The 20,297-nt window shown below is 37.4% G+C and overlaps 3 protein-coding genes across 6 annotated transcripts; 1 reads left to right on the forward strand and 2 right to left on the reverse strand.

The window, feature by feature from the left end:
- Positions 1-2,333: 2,333 nt before the first annotated feature.
- Positions 2,334-6,302, reverse strand: LOC121748331 (uncharacterized protein At4g26485-like). 2 transcript variants are annotated; one of them, XM_042142620.1, is made up of 4 exons: positions 6,137-6,302; positions 3,081-3,718; positions 2,880-3,006; positions 2,334-2,727 (listed from the first exon to the last, which is right to left on the reverse strand). In XM_042142620.1, the coding sequence occupies exons 2-4, from the start codon at positions 3,673-3,675 to the stop codon at positions 2,463-2,465; spliced, it is 987 nt and encodes a 328-aa protein (XP_041998554.1). In that variant the 5' UTR covers positions 3,676-3,718; positions 6,137-6,302; the 3' UTR covers positions 2,334-2,462. The 2 variants fall into 2 exon arrangements, with proteins under 2 accessions (XP_041998554.1, XP_041998553.1); XM_042142619.1 differs by having other exon boundaries at positions 2,802-3,006; positions 6,137-6,298.
- Positions 6,303-6,593: 291 nt separating this feature from the next.
- On the reverse strand, positions 6,594-8,468 carry LOC121748332 (uncharacterized protein At4g26485-like). Of its 3 annotated transcripts, none has more exons than XM_042142623.1 (4): positions 8,314-8,468; positions 7,910-8,150; positions 7,165-7,363; positions 6,594-7,004 (listed from the first exon to the last, which is right to left on the reverse strand). In XM_042142623.1, the coding sequence occupies exons 2-4, from the start codon at positions 8,118-8,120 to the stop codon at positions 6,728-6,730; spliced, it is 687 nt and encodes a 228-aa protein (XP_041998557.1). In that variant the 5' UTR covers positions 8,121-8,150; positions 8,314-8,468; the 3' UTR covers positions 6,594-6,727. The 3 variants fall into 3 exon arrangements, with proteins under 3 accessions (XP_041998557.1, XP_041998556.1, XP_041998555.1); XM_042142622.1 differs by having other exon boundaries at positions 7,910-8,184; positions 8,314-8,461; XM_042142621.1 differs by having other exon boundaries at positions 7,910-8,460.
- An 8,123-nt stretch (positions 8,469-16,591) lies between these two features.
- LOC121748877 lies at positions 16,592-19,431 on the forward strand. The gene is made up of 6 exons (XM_042143432.1): positions 16,592-16,711; positions 16,812-16,954; positions 17,038-17,170; positions 17,655-17,749; positions 17,967-18,054; positions 18,607-19,431. The coding sequence occupies exons 1-4, from the start codon at positions 16,638-16,640 to the stop codon at positions 17,731-17,733; spliced, it is 429 nt and encodes a 142-aa protein (XP_041999366.1). The 5' UTR covers positions 16,592-16,637; the 3' UTR covers positions 17,734-17,749; positions 17,967-18,054; positions 18,607-19,431.
- The last annotated feature ends 866 nt before the right edge of the window (positions 19,432-20,297 follow it).

Consider the following 20,297-nt stretch of genomic DNA (forward strand, 5'->3'; position numbering starts at 1 on the left):
CAAAAAGTAGTAAAACATATTATCTTTCTTACATTATTCTCTTAGGATGTGTTTGGTTGGTCTATTAGACTCCCTAACTGGGCCATTTCTAAGCCTATCTGATGTTTGGTTCGTCTGTTAGAGTATCTCGATGGCCCGACTTTTGGGCCAAGGCTCGGCGAAACCACCCTAATTCTTGAGTTACCGAAACTTGGCAGTTCACCTCATTTACCATTTCAGCCTATTTGAGTTAGGTGATTCTTCAGTGGAAATATCCCAAATAACCCCAAGCTTCCCTATTTCCCCTTCAGTTCACAATACGAAACCAACGCTATTCTCTTCCTTCTTCGCGTCGGAGAAGCCAAGGGCAGCCATATCAACGACGAGGTAAGGTTTTTCTCAATTTAGCTTCGACATATTCGTGTTTTCCATGGGTTCCGGAAATGCACCCAAAATTGGAGACCAAGTGCAGCAAATGCACTTACCGCTGGAAGAGTAATGTCGCCGTTTGGGTGGAGATACACAGCGGCAAAGAAGAGCGCAATTTGAGAAGTGGCGGGTGAGTGTTTTAACTTTAATCTTGGTAGGGTTACATGGGACGATGTTTGAAATAATTGAATAAGTTGAGGTACACAGGCAATTTTGAGCATTTTAGTGCTTGGGTTTTACATCAAGTTGTAGTCGAATTATTCAATAATTAATCCATGGAGTATTTCTTTACGAATTCACTAATTAATCCACTAAGTTGAAGTCCAATTTATTAAATTTTGTAATTTAAAATTAAATATGCGTAGTGAGTCTAGTGACGGGTGATAAAAAAAATGTTGAGATATGGATAATCAAATTTAAATATTAAATTTGGTTCATTAAAAGGGGGTGAAACATTCTAATTAGAATGAGGAGTAAAGGCCAAAATTGGTCCTGAACATATAGTCATTTTACGATTTTGGTCCTAAACATTATCTTTTGGATTTTTTGGTCCTGCACATATGGACATTTGATCATTTTGGTCCTGCACATATGGAAATTTGATCATTTTGGTCCCCCGTCAACATTTTCGTTAAAAACTAACGGTCAACATTATCTTTTGGATTTTTTGGTCCTGCACATATGGATATTTGATCATTTTGGTCCTGCACATATGGAATTTTGATCATTTTGGTCCTCCGTCAATATTTTCGTTAAAAACTAACGGTCAACGGCCGATTTTTGACTAAAACAATGGGTTGGGTCGGGTCGTGTTTGGGTCGGGTTTGGGTTACACGTTAAGAAAAAAAATAATTATTTTTTATTAATTAAAAAATTATAAAACTTTAATTTTTAGTTATTTTGTTGATTAAAAATATTATAACGACTAAAACATGATGTTATTATACGCTTTAAACATGATATTACACAATAAAATAAAAAATTACCAAATTAAAATAATCATTTTTAATCAAAATAATAAAATTAAAGTATATTAATATTAAATCTATATAATAAAATTAAATAATTAAAAAATTATTTTTAATAAAATCTAAGCATAATATTTTCTTCAAATTCATGAAAAAATTAATTAAAAAATACTATACTTTAATTTTATTAATTAAAAAATATTAATTAATTTTTTAAGAATATTATGCTTAGATTTTAACGAAAATATTATGCTTAGATTTTAAGAAAATATTATTTTTTTCTTAACGTATAACCCAAACCCGACCCAAACACGACCCGACCCAACCCATTGTTTTAGTAAAAAATCGGCCGTTGACCGTTAGTTTTTAACGAAAATGTTGACGGAGGACCAAAATGATCAAAATTCCATATGTACAGGACCAAAATGATCAAATGTCCATATGTGCAGGACCAAAAAATCCAAAAGATAATGTTGACCGTTAGTTTTTAACGGAAATATTGACGGAGGACCAAAATGATCAAATGTCCATATGTGCAGGACCAAAAAATCCAAAAGATAATGTTTAGGACCAAAATCGTAAAATGGCTATATGTTCAGGACCAATTTTGGCCTTTACTCTAGAATGAATTAGGTCATTGGTGGATAAAATAGTAAACTCAAAAAAATTTCATAGACAAAAATGTCTTTTCCTTACTTTTGGTATCATAGAAACCAAACATCATATACCAAATATCAAGAAATAATAACTATCGAACCAAACATGAGGTGGAGTTATGCTAACCTAAGATAAAGTTTATCAATTTATGCTAACCACATTTGGTCAAGAAATGCTACACTATGAACCAAACACACCCTTATTGTCTATTTACTTTATTATCTCTTTTGCTTTATTGTTCCTCCACTTTAACAAATTAAACATCTATTTAAATATTTGTATAAAAAACAAATGACTCAATTAACAAGAAACATATTGGTATTATATTTGATGTGGATTGAAATAAGCAGTAGCATAATATGGGGTTCGTTTGGAAATTCATATATTTACACGTACACGTACACGTACAAGCAAGAAAATATACACATATTAGAGTTGGAATTTGTAAGTTTTGCTGGGGTAGCAATTGAAGTCTCCATTACCCCCAAATCCACACTTGGTGTTGTAGCCTGGATAATCCACAAGGTTGAAGTTGGTGGCCTCCTTGAGCCTGAGTCCACAGCCGCGACCAAGCGACACGAGCCCCCATTCTCTGTGGAAACTGTTGGTCTTGTGTGTTATGTGAATCTCCCCATTTTCTCCTATCATCTGTCTTGCGTTCTCCAGGAACTGCCTCACAAGTTCCTGGTGAAGTCTGCACACATCGATGATCATATGATCATGAGTCATGACTATACGAGTTAGTTATGATCAATTAAATTTCCTTACGCAAGTTGAGATTGACGCGGCAATTTCTTGATAGTATTCAGCCCAACGTAGGGAAAGTTGAAAACGATGCGATCGAACCTAAGGTCTCCGAGCAGTTGATGCTTAGCCATTGTAGTGGCATTGATCCCATGCATCACCTTGCTTCCTCTCCTCTTTAGTTCCTCAATGTTGTCTATACTCTTGTTATAATGCTTCTTCAGAAATGCTAACACCAAATCCACTTCTCAATCAATAACTAATTAACAACGCAAGAAGTGAAGTGAAGTGAGACTACTTCACCTTGGGAATCTAGAGATGTTGCAATGATGTTGGGAGCGCTGCGAAACTCCAGCGCGAGACAAGCGGAGAAGGAGAAATTCCCCTCTCCGACCAACAGTATTCGATGCCCGCTGCTGTAGTGCTTAATCCACCTCTCTTCCAGCACCACACTAATAGCTCTCTTTATCTTCTCAACAACTACTACAACATCATCTTCTTCTTCTTCTTCTGATGAGTTGTTGGTCAGAGCAATGCCATTTCTTGAAACATTTTCTTTCACAGAAACAGCCGAGTTTGAGAACTGGTGTACGCACACTACCACACGATCTTCACCGTCTCTTTCAGACTGCCACAAATCATCACTATCACACTTCAGACCTTTATCATAAAATTCACTAGTTGGTGGAGAAATGTGAGGGGTTTCAGCAACAAGTAAGGGTTCGGCGGTTGTGCTTGATGCCGGATTCTGGAGCGGGAGCAATGGCTTAGCATGACCGAATACGGGACAAAATTTCCGCCATAGGAGCCTTAAAGCGTTGTAGATGAAAAAAATGCTTCTTGGGGTTTTTTCACCTTCATTGTTTCCTCTGCTACTGCTGCTCTGGATAATTCCCATTTCTATATTTCTTGATCTTCACAACATCTCTTTAAAACCACACCTGAAGAACAGAATAAGTCGTTTGATGCTTTTTTTACTGGACTTTCACTCACTCGTTTGTAACTTTGTTTTATGCTTTTATTGTAAGGATTTGGATTTCCTATTCTATAATTTTTTGTATCATTTTTGTTACATTAATAATTTGCTTATATTTTGGGGGAAAATAATTCTATATTTTAATAAGATTTGTGAACCCTCATAATGGACACTTGACATAATTACTTTCCTCAACCGATGAATAGTAGGAGTTCTCTTATTTCTAGCAATGGTTTTAAAATAAATGAGTTTAGTAGGAGTTCTCTTATTTCTAGCAATGGTTTTAAAATAAATGAGTTTAAAAGGTTAGTAAAATATGAGACTCATTATTATACTCAATTCGTCCCATTTTAAGTGATATTTTCCTTTTTTGATTGTCTCACTCTAAATAACTCATTTCTAAATATAAAAACATCGCTCTCTCTAATTTTTTACCTCTCTCTTACTTTATTCTCTTTACTTTACTCACAAAACAATACTACACAAAATTCCATGTCGAATTAGAAATGTTCCACTTAGAGTGAGACGGGGGGAGTATATACTCTATCTGTCCACAAAAAAGTTTCATTTATACACTATACTCGGTGCGTTATATTGCTAATTCACCCTTAAATTGTTAACCACAACTAAATGATAGGCATTAAATCATTAAATCAAGGCACAAGATCATTTAGGCACAAGTATCAATATAGTGTATAAAAAATATGTATTAATGTCAAAAAGTTAGTTATAACTAACTTTTAAAAAATATTTTAAAAAAATATTTTTTTACACAACATATATCAAATTAAAGTTAATTTAATAAGGATTCTAAGGGGATCTCACTTGCATATTCCAATGTCAATTTTAAAAAAATTCTTGAATTTTTGTATTTTTCAAGAGGCAGTTTAATGTCAACATAGCGATCATAATATGTCAATGTAATACTTATACAATGTCAATATGAAATTGTGTTGACACATTTGATGAATTGCATTGATATGTTTAATACACTATATTCACATTTTGATCAAAAACCCTAATTTTGGTAGTTTTATTATATTTTAAAATTTAAATAATAATAAAATGAAATTACACATGACAATTTATAGATCACTAGATCTCTACAAATCTTATGGTTTTAAATTAGTTATAGCTAGCAATTAAAGGTTGAGTTAGCAATTGATCATACACCTTAGTTTTAGAATATAATATAAGGTTAATTGAGTTCGTGGAATGTGAGGTACATTACTAAAAATAGTAAAAGTGAAATGAAACAATTAATAAATGATGGAACAAAATGGAAAAGTATGACACATTATATGCGACGGATGGAGTAATGATTAATTATTGACAAAATTTTGAAAACTTAAAAGACCAATTAGCTAAAATTAGCTTTGATTAATAAGTTAATCTTGGTCTAGTTTTTACGATCATGCATACTCCATTAATTTTAAGTTGGAGCTAGAAGCAATCTACTCTCTCGTTTTATCCTTTTTATTTTTCCGAAATGCAATCTCTTCATGTAGTCCTATATTCACAACTTTTCATACTTTAATTCATATTTTATCCTCCATCCACCAAGTCATTTGTCATTTTAGGATATCCACGATTTAAAGAATCGTTTACTTTTTTTCATTGTTGATATGCGAACTCTACATTCCACTAACTTTTTACACTCACAATCCATTACTTCCTCCATCCGCGAAATGTTGTCCATATTTGAATCAACGCGGTTTTAAGAAAAGTGAATGGAAAAGTGTAATGTTGATCTCACATTTATATAGTTTTATAATAGAATGTGAGTGTAATGAGATAGTGAAAATGAGGGTCCATATACCAAAAAAGAAAAAAAGCAAAGTGGACAACATTTCGCAAAATGACAAAAGTGGACAATATTTCACGAACAGAGGGAGTATAAAACTAATACTCCATCCGTTTCACAAGAATATGAACTTTGTAATTTGGAAAGTCTTTTCTCTCTAATAAAGTAAGACTCATTCTTCACTAACAATATTTTAATTATTTTTTCTCTATACCTCTCTCTTACTTACCAATTTTACATTAAAACCCGTGTCGAACCCAAAGTACATATTTTTTTGAGACGGAGGTAGTAGTAACTAAAAATGGATCTCACATTTTACTTACTAACTCTATCCTTAAATCAATTTTCTTAAAACTAATGCCGAGTCAAAATAATTGTTTAAACAGTGGACGGAGGAATACATACGCATACAGCATACTTATAAAAAGCGTACCACTACCACTACATGTAATAATTACTGCTCCATGTAACTTCTAATTACATTTATGAATCGATTTGAAGCAATTGATAATTGCCAACACTTGAAGTTGTCATAGTCAGATCAGATCTGCAGAAACAAGAAAAAGAGGAAGAACTTACCTGATCAACAAGGTTCGGGCTCGATATGGACTGTGAACGAGAGAGAGAGAGAAAGAGGTTGTGAGATATAAAAAGAGAGCAGAAGACTTCATGGTGAAGACTATAAAGTAAAGGTGACAAAGACGCTGACGAAGACGAATCATTTTCTTCTCTCTTCTTGCTTTTGGTAGTTGGCACAGCACAGGCGCCCTCGTATAAGTATTTTCTAGGATCCGTACGATTTTATAGCCACCTTACCAAATAAAATACATGTTGTGTACTTTTATAATTTAAAGTAATGATCCATCGAAATTATTTTCCTCCTTTTAACCCCACCATTTTTTCGGAATCATTACTACACTATTGAATTGTTTCACTGGACTATCTCTTTTACTATGATAATACAGATAAACGATCACCATAAAGTTTGATTGGGCCGTAGTACATAAATATGACTCCCTTAAACGAGGAGGCACTCTTTTTAGACACAGTATTGTTTTGTGTTTAAATTAATTTTTAAAAAAAAGTTTTAGAGTAGTTTGTACATAAAAATGAAATGCATCACTTTAATTGAGACAAGTTAAAAAAGAACATGAAATGAGACAGAAATGATCAGCGGAAGGTAATTTTCCGGAATTTGTAGGTGATACTAGGGTTGCAATTGAAGTTGCAGTCGCCCCCAAATCCGCGCTTGGTGTTATACCCTGGCCACTCCTCCTGGTCGAAATCCACGGTTTCCACAAGCCTGAGATCGTGGAGCAAAGCCAGGCCCTCCAACATCCACTCCCTGTGGAATCCGTTAGTCTTGTGAGTTATGTGAATCTCCCCATTTTGGCTCAACATTTCCTTGGCATTCTCCATAAACCTGCTCACCAATGTCCTGTGAAGCCTACAACGCAACAAATAATTTCATTCAAATCTAGCTATCCTACTAAGCGCATTTTTGATAGGGTATATAACTAATCTAGAGATGGAATTCAACAAACAAAAATGTTATCTACCCTTCCAAACGTGCTGTAAGTGACAAGGGTGGCGATAATGCAACTAACCTGAGCAGCGTATCGCGAGGCAATTCCTTGAAAAATCCAGCAAATGGAAAGTTGAATACTATGCGGTCGAATTTGATTCCAGCAAGGAGAGTGTGAGAAGCCATTTTGGTTGCATCAATCCCGTGCAACACAATGCACTTTCTAATTTCCAATTCCACTAGATTGGATAGACCACTCTCATAATTTTTCACCACAAAACCTGTGCATAGAATACAATCTTCATAATCATAACACCATTTCCAATGGTAAATTCAAATTTAAAATGTAATAGATAATGAAGTACTCCAAAACAATCTCATTTTTGGTTTTTAACTAAAAAATACATATTTTTAGATTTACACTAAACCAAAACTAAAAAAAATTTGTAAGTAAAAAATACATAGTAATATAGAGAATATTCTTTTAAGTTTGAGTTTAGAGTAAATAATTAAAGTAAAATCATACTCACTCCATCCAAAAAATAGAAGTTTTACCATTTTGGGTCATCCACCAAAATTAGACTAATTATAAAAATGGAAAATTTTAAAACCAATACTAACACCGAACACATCATTCTAAACGTGATCCTCACAATCCACTAACACTATTTCTACTACATTTTTCATCTCTCTTAATTTACCAATTATCATTAAATCTCGTGCCATTTACAATTGTATCTATATTTTTGTGGACGGAGAGAGTATTTTATGTGACATTTACACTGGAATGAGTTTAAATTTAGTGTAAATGGTTGAAAATGTTGTACCTTGAGAATCGAGAGATGTGGCGACCATGTTGGAAGCCCAACCAAAAGCTGATGCCAAACAAGTGGAAAAGGAGAAATCTCCCTCCCCAACCAGCAGAATCCGGTGGCAGCTACTGTAATGCTTTATCCATCTATCCGTATGAATCTGGGAAGAATTCACATTTTCTTCCTCCTCCTCCTCCTCTCTTTTAACACTCTGCTGGATTACCATTTTTAAAGCAATCTCTTCCTTGCTAGATTTCTGCATAACAAATAAAGCAATCTTCCCCTCGTCGCTATATATATAATCAATTCATAGTTTAATTTCATTGGACCCCAATAATTGCCAATCTAATTAAAGTTCAAAATACAAAAAAAAGTGCAATATTAAAACCCCAGAACAAAAGAATTGAGGATTAACTCACGGTGTGTAGAGTAGGAATCCAACGATCAAGAATCCTGATTAGCAGAAGTGAGCGTGGAATAATAGAATACGAATCCGACGATCAAAGTATCCGGCACCCACTACTTTTAGATTTAGTACCACTCAAATTTAATTACTACACTTTTCCACTTTACTTTTTCGCCACCCACTACTTTTAGATTCCCCACACCCACACTAAGATTTTTTTAATACTCCCTCCGTTCCATTGTAATAGAGTTATTTTGTCGTTTTGTTATGTTCCATAGTAATAGAGTCATTTCCTTTTTTTAGTAAAAGTCAACACATTTTTCCACACCTACTTTACCCTCTCTTACTTTTTTCTCTCTTCATCTCTCTACCTTTTTCATTTTCCTCTTTATTCTCTCTTTACTTAACTCACCTAACACAATTTTTCTTAATCTCCGTGCCGAAAAGAAACGCCTCCATTACTATAGAACGGAGGGAGTACCACTCAAATTTAATTACTACACTTTTCCACATTACTTTTTCGCCACCCACTACTTTTAGGCCATCCACTCCGCGTGCCGCCGCCAGCCCGTGTTATGTTCCGGAGGGACGGTTCCGCCGCGGGACGCGTTGCAGCGGTGCGTGCCGTCTCCAGCCCGTCGCCATGCCGTCCCGTAGCTCGTCGCTGTGCGACGCGGGACGCGACGTCTCGCCACGTGCCGAGGCGACGTGGTGAGCTCCTGATGCATGCGTGACGCCCACTCGCAGGCCCGCGAGTGGGCGTCGTCACGGATGACGCAATAATTCATTTTTTTTTAATTCAAATTTTAATTAAAAAAAATTCAAACGGTAATGTTACCGTTTTGTTTTCGCTGTTTTTCAATTTTTTTTTAAATTTTTTTTATTTCTTTACTCTATAAATACTCTTATTTCATACTCATTTCACACACAAACACACATCTATTCCTCTCAAATCCTCTCTATATTCACTCCAATTTCCATCTCAAATCAGCTCAAACTAATGGATCCTTTTGAGCAAATGCGTCAAATAATGGAACAATCACTTGAATAAGATCGACGCTGGGAGGCGGAGGAAGCCGCGCCGCCCCAACGACGCTCCCGGACGTACATCCATCGTAACTGGGAGGAAGCCGCCGAGAGGTTAGTACACGACTACTTTTGCGATAACCCGATTTGGGGAGATACCTACTTCCGTCGCCGTTTCTGCATGAGTAAACCGCTATTTCTCCACATCGCGAATACTTTGGCGGCCCGAGAAGAGTTCGAGTTCTTCCGAGAAGGGTTCAACGCGGTCGGCCGTCCCAGCCACACGAGGCTGCAGAAATGTACTGCAGCAATCCGTCAGCTTGCGACTGGACAAACGGCCGAAATGTTCGACGAATACCTCCACATCGGAGACACCACTGGGCACACGTGCTTGCTCAAATTCTGCAAAGGCATCCGGGCAGCCTTCACCGACGAATTTCTCCGGAGGCCAAGCACGACCGATTGTAGTTCCTCCTCGACCTGCACGAACATGTGCACGGATTCCCCGGGATGCTTAGCAGTGTCGATTGCATGCACTGGCAATGGAAGAATTGCCCGTGGCGTGGAGGGGGTCCTACACGAGCGGCCACAAAGGCACCCACCCAACCGTTGTACTCGAGGTCGTTGCGGACTACCAACTTTGGATCTGGCACGCATACTTCGGGGTCCCTGGCTCGAACAACGACGTAAACGTGCTCCACCAGTCCGACCTCTTTACCGAAGTTTTGGATGGTAAAGCGCCGGCCATCAACTTCGTCGCCAACAACCGGCTGTATAAAATGGGGTACTATCTCGCCGACGGCATCTACCCGAAGTGGCCGACCGGGTCATACTCCCTTCCTCCCAGAAGTCTCATTTGAATTTAGTAAGCATTTTAAAAAATTGCAAAAGAATGTTTGTGAAAAAAAATTAGTAAAATGTGAATCCTATTTTTATATATTAATTTTATAATAAAATGTGAGTGGAAAAATATTAGTGAAATATGGGGTTATTGCTATTTATGGAATATTTCAACTGGAACTCATAAAATGTGGGACACCAAAAGTTAATATACTGAAACTCCTAAAGTGGGACAGAGGGAGTAATAATCAATTTAAGCAATATAGTATATTTAATGAATCAATCATTCTTTATGCAAACCCTCCTTTCGTCTCATTTAAGATGTCCACATTTCTTTTTTAGTTTGTCCTACTTAAGATATCAATTTTCCATATTTGGAATTGGAATTGGAATTGAAATTCCAAATCCTATACTCCCTCCTTCCCTTAAAATCATGAAAATTATTACTTCCTCCATCTCATAATAGATGTCACACTTTCCTTTTTAGTTTCTACAATAAAAGATGTTACATTTCCTTTTTTAGAAAAAACTCTCTCTCACATTAATATAAATATATTTTTTTCTCTCTCCACCTAGCACACAAAACAACCTCTCCTAAAATCTCGTGTCATTCCCCAAGTATGACATCTATGGAGGGACGTAAGCGAGCTCGGATTTCGGAGTGGATGGATCAAGCTATATGGAAGATAACTGAACCGGATGGACCAGTTAGCAAATGTCGTTGCCACTTGAGCAAGTCGTTCACGCTCTCGCTAGCCAACCACTGTAATTTATATAACTCCCAATTTTGCACTACTTTAACAGTAAAGCGGCAAGTTCGGGGTCGATCCCACAGAGAAGCAAGTGTATCGAGTGTGTGCGTAGTGAATAGGGTTCGGCTGCTGCCACGCTTTAATTTTGGAGTTTTAACTACTGAGTTTACACTAGGCACAAAGTAAACTATCTACTAGATCAAGTTACTGATTACTACTGGATCAAGTAAACGACAGGCTGAAAATAAGAACTCAACTAACTAAGCATGCTACGAAAAACATGAAGCATCTTGCCACTCAACATGATTAAACACTTGGTCAAAGAGTAAGAAGCTAAACTGAAGTTGAAAACAGTAAACGCGAGAATGAAAACAAAACAACTCGATTTTATACTAAGAACTCAGAACAGTACAGCGAACATGCAGAATTAAACTAAGCTAACACTCCGGAGAATACGAAAGCAAGTCAAACCGAGAGGTCCTCGGCGGGAAAATTGAGATAACGCCGACAGATATTGAGAATACTGTAGCGCTTCATTCGGTCGCCCTTTTTAACTAAACACTTCTCTATCTAAGCTATCTCTGGAACTGAGCTAGACTAAACTAAACTAAGATAAAACTGAAGACGGAAGAAGATGGTAAAAACTAAACTAAAAGGATCTCGTCCAAAAAAAAAGAGTTCTCTAGCTATGGTGGCACATCCTCTATTTATAGGCACTTCACGCAATCTCCAGCTGGATAACGATCTTGGCAGAGGATATTCGCTCACGCTGTGAGCGAGCGACTCATCGATTGCTACGTTCCTTCCTTCTAGAATGGCGACGCTTTTCAATAACAGATTGATGACTCAGCTCCGTCCTTGCGTCTCATGTATCAGCACGTGTCCTCTTCTAGAACGCCGTCCTTGCTAACAGAATGATGCGCACCATCCAGCTCATTAGCCTCACGTGTTCTTATTCTAGAAGCCAGTGGTCCCCTCCTTAATTCCTTGATTACTCCCCTTGATCAACTCCACCGATTTTTGGCCTTTTTCGCCTGTTGTACTTGCTTGATCAGTTTGGCCTTATTGCCTTAGTCAAGCGGCATTCCTGCACAATTAACACACTCTTTTGCGCGATAAACCGATCAAGTAGCGTACTTTTTACCCCTAAACCGATGCATGAAATAGGCCTTATCAATCTATTATGGGATGGAGGAAGTATACTATGTATAGAAGATTGACTATCTTACCCCTTATATTTTGTCTACTATGTATTGAAATTAGTGAACTTTAATCTCATACACTAATTTTAAAGTCTAATAATATAAAGAGTAAAGGACAAAATTAGTTCTGAACATATGTTCATTTTACGATTTTGGTCGTAGACATTATCTTTTAAATTTTTGCATCCCAAACATTTCAACTAAGATCACAATCTGTCCAAAAGTGACGGTTCTGTCAAATTGTAACAGCCAACGTTTTTAAATTGGATTTTGAGATTATATTTTTTTATTATTTCAAAAATTAAAAATACTCCCTCCGTCTCGGACTACTCGCACATTTCCTTTTCGGCACGGAGATTAAGGAATGAGTGTATAGCAAAGTCAACAATTGCGGCTGTAGGTGATAATTTTTACTAAAAATGAAAAGAGTGCAAATAACTTGGGACGCCCAGAAAGGAAATAAGTGCAAGTAGTCCGGGACGGAGGGAGTATTATATTTAGTCAAACTAATTATTTTTAAAATATTAAATATTATAATTTATTCAATTAAAGTGAAACAAATTTGGTCAGGCTGATCTCCTTGCTTGAAGCAATTCAGAAATCTTCCATCGTCGTTCCATGCCTGAGACCTCCAGCAGCACCACCACCAATCATTCCAGCAGCACCACCACCCCAACCCGAACGACAACAACCCCTAAGCCTAAAGCGCGACTGTGACAAGAGCTACGGTGGCGACGGGAGAGGAGGGCGGCAAGGTGTCACAACGGCCGGCGGGGTTGAAGAACAAGCCGAAGCCGCCCATCATCATCACCCACGACAGCGCAAACACGCTGCGGTCCCAGGGCCAGATCGTCGGTGGCACCGTCGCGGCCCCCTCGTCATCATGGCCGCCTCCTTCTGCCATGCCTCCTACGAGTGCCTCCCCCTTCAGGAAGAAGAAGCATCGCGCCCAGATGATGAGCTATAGCTATCCTAATGCGGCGGAAAATCAACTTTTCCGATCACAAGCGTCGAGGCGGGCGCCGACCACCGTGCCCCTCCATCAACTACCACTTGCCAAATCTCTTCAAATTTTCAAACCAAAACCATATATAAAATTCAAAACATAATGTCTATGATCGAAATCATAAAATAACCATATATTCGGACCAATTTTGGCATTTCCTCTAATATAAAATTGGTTTTAGTTGTCGATTGAAATACTATATGCATTTTAACATGACTAGATATGTGTACTCCATTTTCATATGTAATACTCACTCCCTCCCACAGTATGCACTTTCTAAATTTGAAAACTTTTTTTCTCTATAATGAGGTGAGACTCATTCTACACAAATAATACTTTAATTGTTTTTTTCTACTTCTTTCTTAGTACTTTACCCATTGTGCATTAAAACTCGTGCCCAATAAAAAATGCATATTCTTGTGGGATGAATGTAGTAACAGCTTTAAAAATAGAGTAGAGTATTATTTTGTTCCTAAACATATGCCAAAATAAGAAGTTGGTCCAAAACATTCAGTTTTTGAAAACCAACTCCTAAAAAATGAAAACATCGCCGAATCGGTCATTTTTTATGATTCCGTTAAAAATTGACGGTCATCCGTAGATTAGTGAAATTTTGACCGGATTAGAGCATCCGCAATAGCGGATGTCAGGCAGGACTAGCAGGATGTCCGTGGGGGTGTTCGCCGCAATAACGGACGTAAGGTAGGACGTCCCGAAGTAGGACGAGCTCTTGTCCACTCCTGAAACCGGACGTCCTACCTGACGTTCGTGCTCTTATCCGCTATTGCGCGGACAAGAGGTAGGACGTCCCATTTTTTATATTCTTTTTACCTTTTATTTATACTCAATATTTACAACTCATTGCACTTCATTTTTTTATAATTGATAAACACCAACAATTAAAATGAATTAATCGTATTTTTCAATTTGTTTTATTGGCTAGGGCGTCGGCTAGTCCTAGTGCTAGACTATTATTGTGTAGTGGGATGTTCTAGTGATGTGGCAGTGTAGTGGGATGTCCTATTCACATGGCAGAAGATGTTTTTGGGATGTCCTAGTGCTAGGCTATTGGGATGTCCATCCTACTTTGAATGCTCTTAGGGCATCCGCAATGGGGCGGACGATAGGCCGCCCGATGCCTCGGGCGCGCCATCGTCCGCCGCTGTGGGTGTGCGGACGATGCTCGATGCATTGTCTGCGCCTTATAGATCGTCCGCGGACGATACACGAACGGTAGGGCATCATCCGCGCCATCGTCCACCCATTGTGGGCGACGCGGAAGATGCAACGCGTTTTTATTTTTTTTTTTATTTTTGTCTATTTAAACCTCGTTCCTCATTCTATTTTTCATACGAACATTTCTCTCATCTCTCACTTTCCATATGAATATTTCGATCATCTCTCACAAACAAAAATGAACCACGACGACGACTGGAGTACCTCGGAGGGCGTTAGTCGGACCTTGACTAGAGCCTTATTCGTATTTTTTAATGTAAAGTATTTTTTTAATTCGTTGAGAATGCGTATTTTTTCAATTCGTATTGAGAATGCGTATTTTTTTAATTCGTATTGTAATGTATTGATTTTAAATGAAATGAAGGTTATTTTCAAAATTTTGTAGTTATTTAAATATTTAAATAAAGAAAATGCTTAGGGCGGCCTTTAGGGCGGCTTATAGGGCGCCCCACTGCAGGTGGAAGGGTAGGAGGATAAAATGATGATGTGGCGGTGCCTATAGAGCGCCCCATTGCTAATGCCCTTAGGCGATCTTGATTACTATAGCTAATATCAAAATTATGACTTTCTCTACTTCTCTCCCAACTTCATTCTTCTGGGGGCATCCCCCTGTTGTCAATTGCAGCCGCCAACTTCATTCTTCTAGCGACAAGTGGAAGACCAATTCCAAGTTTATTATCGTTATCGAAGACATCCACTGCTCGATTAATCTCACTTACAGTAACAAGGGTGGCTGCAGGAAGAATAATAACTAATGATTAATCTCACTAACAGGAACAAGGGCGACAGGAAGAATAATATACTCCCTCTATCCCAAAAAATAAGGACATTTGAGATGGCATGAGAATTAATGCATAATTGTTAAAGTAAGAGAGATATGTGAACTTTTCATAAATGGAAATGGGATAATTTTATGGGACGGACGAAAAGAGAAAGTGTTCTTATTTTTATGGGACGGAGAGAGTACTATGGAGTTGCGTTGCCGTCGGGTGCAAGTGGCGGCGCCGCCGACAGCGATGGGGACGGCCCTAACACACTAACACGCTCCGGTATATTGAATTTCACCTACGGGCTGTGGTCGTGCTGCGGCAACGAGAGAATCTTCATGTTCACGACGAATCACATCAAGAAGCTGAGGATAAGAGAGCTTTGGACGAGGGCTCCGAACAATTGCAAGAAAATATCGACAAATGTAGGAAAATTGCATGTGATGGAAAAGTTTTCCAGGAATCGCAGCCCTAGCCGAGGGTGACGCTGTTGGAGCAACAGCAGGGCGGCGACTCCGACAACCCCATGAGAAGGCGATAGCTAGAACCGTCAAGCGAGAATTGAGAGAGAAGTGGACGACGACGTGGAGCAGCCACCCGTAACCCGTTGCCGGAAGAATGAAGTTGGCGGCTGCTATTGAGAAGAGAGGGATGCCAGATGCTCAATTTTGAATTTCTTAGTACTCCCTCCGTCCCCTTGAAGATGACCCACTTTCCTTTTTGGTTTGTCCCAACCACAATGACTCATTACTAAAATTGAAAACACATTTCTCTCTACTTTAATCTCTCTCTCTTACTTTACTCTTTCCAATTCACACAAAAAATAAAGTTGCATAAATTCTGGCGCCGCTCAAGGAAGGGGTCATCTTCCTTGGGACGGAGGAAGTATTTTTTAAAAATTTTTCTATTTTATTTTATTTTAATTATTATGCATTAGTATGTTAATTAAGTCAAAAAATCACTAGTGGGGTGTTGACGGTTAGTTTTTAATGGAATCATGAAAAAATTCACGATGACAATTTCATTTATTTCTAGACCAATTTCATATTTCCGATGTATATTTAGGACCAAAATAGTACTTTACTTTTAACTATAAGCAGTAAATAAATTCATTTATTTCTAGACATTTAGGACCAAAATACTACTCCCTCCGTCCCCTAATAGGAGTCGCTCTTTGACCGGGCACAAGTTTTAAGAAATGTAGAGAAAAGTTGGTTGAAAAAGTTAGTGGAATGTGAGATCCACATTTTTATATTGGTTTTATAATAAAATGTGAGTGGAGTGAGTTAGTGGAATGTGAGGCCTACTACCATTTATGGTAAAAATGAAGAGTGACTCTTAATGAAGGATGGCCCAAAATGAAAATTAGCGACTTTTATTCGGGGACAACAGAGGTAGTACTTTGCTTCTAAATATAAGCTGCAAACAAATTTTATATTTAGGACCAAAATAGTCTTTTTAAACAAATTTTTGGGTTCACTCTCGTCGTCTTCATCCCAAATCCAAACATGACGTACTTTTCTTTGAATTTCTTCCATGGAAGAGCTAACAAAATCCAATTCCCACTCTCTCTGGTTCCTTGGTCAGTATTCCCTCTTCCTAAATTAATATTCGATTAATTTTATGCAACTAGAAAGAAGAAGTAAGAATTTGCTTCAGTAGGTTAACAATTGAATCTTTAGGTTAACAAGGAACATCGGCTGCGCTCAAGGAAGGGGCTACAGTAGCTCTCCTCCTCTAAGCAAGGAACAAAATGGATATAATGGGTTCTACAACCAACCAAACAGGAGCCTTCCTTCTGATGTATATAATGGGTTCAATCTGGGTATGTTTAGTGACTTAGCTTCTCTTCATTTCGTGATTTTGCTCCGAAAATTTTACCTCTTCTTTATTACTACTAATTTTTAGCTGTGGAAGAAGAGATTGAGAGAGATTTTACGGCCGTGGCTGATGAATTCATCCAAGATCCCGAAGATAGTAGTAGAAGATGCTGTGGGATGCAAGATGGGCAGAATTCTGCAATCAAGTTGCTTGCGTCCAGGTTAATTATTTTGCCCAACTTTGTTTGTTCTCTATCCTTCAATCCTTGAATCAAGATAAATGAATTCTATACCATGATATGAGTGTATGGATTAACTTGCGAAATGTCGTTGTAAATATGATACTGTGATGGTAATGCCCTGAGGTTCGACAATTTATATGCTTATACACTTGCAAGGGAAGTTGCTTGCTGGTTCCTAATCCCGATGAGGTCCTCACATATAGTTTACTTGTTGCTTAGTCATTACGCCTCAGGAACTTATTTACAAATATCGTGTGTTGTACAACTTTACTGACTAAGGAATCTCCATTGTATGGCAATGGCAATGGAACTTATTACTTCACCAGGGTTATATATTGTTTTTCAACCTTCACTGCAGATTGTGTAATTGCTTTGTGCTTATTCTGACCTGTTTGACAGGCAATCTGCTTAGTTATGTGTAAATTCTCACTTATATGGATATGAGGCATGCTGTATTTTGCAGGGCATTTACTTGTATGGAACTGAAGAAGAAACTGGAAGGAAAGAAATTTCACCATGAAACTATAGATGCGGTCTCATAACAGACTTCCAGAGCAGGTGTATGCATATCCTAGATCAAGTATTTACAATTCAAAACTCCATTGTGGTCCATGAAACTTATCTTGCTATGTTTATTCGATATTGGTAGTTTTGCATGGATTTTGATTGAAAAAGAATAATTTTTACTTCCCTAAGGGCTAAGTGGCTGAAATATATGCAGCATAACCCACATTTCACCTGTACCTAATTTTTAATCCTTTTCTTTCTACTATAGGGGTCTGATCAATGATTACTTATATGCGGAAACATATACCCAATCCAGATGGTCTTCCTCAAGCTGGGGCCCTCCTCGAATCAGACAAGTAAGCACAACTCTCTGTTTAAGTAAACACAACTCTTTCTAATGCTGTCAAAGTAAAATTACGTGTATTTTTGGCGTAGTCTGTAGATCTAATCTCTATCCTCAAATGTTGAATTTCTATTGTAACTCCATATAGCAATAAGTGGTGTTCGGTTTCCTAGATAAAATAGTACCAAAATATAATCTAGGATTGAGTTGTGAGATTATTTTAGTTGGAGGGGGTTGACTATAACTAATTATCACATGATTGTCCATCTAGGATTAGTTGTGGGATTCAACCTCATGAACCAAACACACTACATATTTAATCCCGAAATACAATCTTGCAAACCAAACAACCCCTACGTATAGTAGTAATCTTATCTTTTGTGGTGACAGAAACAACTCCAAGATTAGAAGCTGTAACCCTTATGTGCTTTTAGATAGATGTGGCCTCTTCATTTTTCCATGCATGTCTGTTGAGAATGTTTAGAATTATCCTGCTATTTTATAGTTGTGTCGATCTTTTTTTTTTGTATTTTTTAATTAATTTAACTATTTATTTTTGTTGTAGGAACTATTCAAGAAGGGGATAAGTGAAGCAGATGCAGAAAAAGCAATAAAACTAGTATTTGTAAACAATGAAAGTGTTGAAGATGAGGATTCAGGAATAGCCATGTCAAAGTCTTCTATTGACCATTTATATGCTTAGGCCTCAAAGCAATGGCAGAGAAGTCAAGGCGCATCACAAGAGACACGGAAATCGCGAATAGTTCGCTGGCTTCAATTGGAGTGTGATCAAATATGTAATGAATAAGTTGGAATGTGGGGGTCCTTCCTAAAGCAATCGTCATTGTGCTGCTTCCTGTATCAGGTGTGATAGATGACGACTCTGCCTCAAGCCATTCTTGACAGGCCAAGCTGTTCAAGCTTGGATTGACCAGATGAGGTTAAGTACAAGCAATAAATGACTAAAGTAACAACTAGGAGGTGGTTGCCGGAGTGGTTGCTTTCCAGACACCAAATTACAGTGTGTCGACACAAGTAAAGAATAGAAATGGGCACATCTTAGTCTGATTCTTGAATTGTGAATGGTTTGATTTTTAGAAATGGGCACAAGTAAGGAATAGAAATTTTGGATGCACAGACAGATTAGGGATGTTTTGATGTTTCATTGTTTCTGGTTGAGCAAGGTGATGGACCTCTTCACCCACTTATCATCATTTCTGACTTCCAAAATACTACCTCTGTCCCATTCCAAAATACTACCTCTGTCCCACTCAAGATGTCCACGTTCTTGAGTGGCAAGAGATTTTAGAATGAGGTGTTAGGTGGAGTAAGTAGAGCGTAAAATGTAGTTGAATATTTTAATGCGGAGAGAATGAATTATTTTTAAATATAGAATGTGGACATCTTGAGTGAGTGAGACAAATTAAAAAGAAAAAGTTAACATCTTGAATGAGATGAAGACGGAGGAGTACTATTTATATTCTATTGTTATTGTTCGAAATCTGTTTAATGCTTATAGTCTTCTGTTTTAGAAGCAGACATTATGTAGCAAGGAATATATATAATTTCATTGCAATTTTAATATTAAAATTTACAAGGTTTTTTTGTTCGCGATCAAGATGCCTTGTTAATAATTGGAGGGCTTAATGCTTGAGGCCAAAGGTTTCAGATTCAAGTCCTCCGTGGCGCGGCCTTTAAATTTCAGTTATTTAACCATAAGAAAATAAAATAAAATTGGTGGGCTTAAAGTAAAATAATAAACAATAACATTATTCATACTCCCCAACCTATTTCAAATTTAAATTAACATTGCTTGAACATTTTATTTTTTCCCACCTCAAAATTCTCATCTATTATATAAATCAGGTTTCATATAGATAAAATTGTTGAGATAGGATCATGACTGCCGTCTTTCTCTTTTAATTGCCACTTCTTTGAAAGCGAATCAAAGTTGAGGAAAAATCATCAAAAAGGCCAGATTTATTTATTTTGTTGAGGGAAGAAAGACCTCATTTATAGGCCACTTTTATTTTAGAAAATGCTTTTGGTAGAGTTTTTGGTATATGTCGAGTCATTGTCCATTAAGAGAGCAATAATTCATGAATTTTGTCCACTAATTTATTCTTTTAGAAAATGCTTTTTATTATGTTGCGTGTACATGTTAGCTCTAATACTCGAGCAACATAGAAAACCCAGTGATTCGATAATCGGATTGCAAATTTGCAATGCGTCTGAGTGATCCACAGAGTTGAGGTT

Source organism: Salvia splendens, chromosome 9, assembly GCF_004379255.2.
Source record: "Salvia splendens isolate huo1 chromosome 9, SspV2, whole genome shotgun sequence".
Lineage (NCBI taxonomy): Eukaryota > Viridiplantae > Streptophyta > Magnoliopsida > Lamiales > Lamiaceae > Salvia > Salvia splendens.

What these genes read in the sequence shown, in the direction of transcription:
- LOC121748331 (XM_042142619.1), bottom strand. Translation starts at nt 3,675, where the DNA reads ATGGGAATTATCCAGAGCAGCAGTAGCAGAGGAAACAATGAAGGTGAA. An exon ending in AACATCTCTAGATTCCCAAG is followed by an intron (nt 3,007 to 3,080) that starts GTGAAGTAGTCT and finishes ATTTGGTGTTAG; the next exon opens with CATTTCTGAAGAAGCATTAT. An exon ending in CCGCGTCAATCTCAACTTGC is followed by an intron (nt 2,728 to 2,801) that starts GTAAGGAAATTT and finishes CGATGTGTGCAG; the next exon opens with ACTTCACCAGGAACTTGTGA.
- LOC121748332 (XM_042142622.1), bottom strand. Translation starts at nt 8,156, where the DNA reads ATGCAGAAATCTAGCAAGGAAGAGATTGCTTTAAAAATGGTAATCCAG. An exon ending in CACATCTCTCGATTCTCAAG is followed by an intron (nt 7,364 to 7,909) that starts GTACAACATTTT and finishes TTCTATGCACAG; the next exon opens with GTTTTGTGGTGAAAAATTAT. An exon ending in CCTCGCGATACGCTGCTCAG is followed by an intron (nt 7,005 to 7,164) that starts GTTAGTTGCATT and finishes GTTGCGTTGTAG; the next exon opens with GCTTCACAGGACATTGGTGA.
- LOC121748877 (XM_042143432.1), top strand. Translation starts at nt 16,638, where the DNA reads ATGACGTACTTTTCTTTGAATTTCTTCCATGGAAGAGCTAACAAAATC. An exon ending in CCACTCTCTCTGGTTCCTTG is followed by an intron (nt 16,712 to 16,811) that starts GTCAGTATTCCC and finishes TTGAATCTTTAG; the next exon opens with GTTAACAAGGAACATCGGCT. An exon ending in ATATAATGGGTTCAATCTGG is followed by an intron (nt 16,955 to 17,037) that starts GTATGTTTAGTG and finishes ACTAATTTTTAG; the next exon opens with CTGTGGAAGAAGAGATTGAG.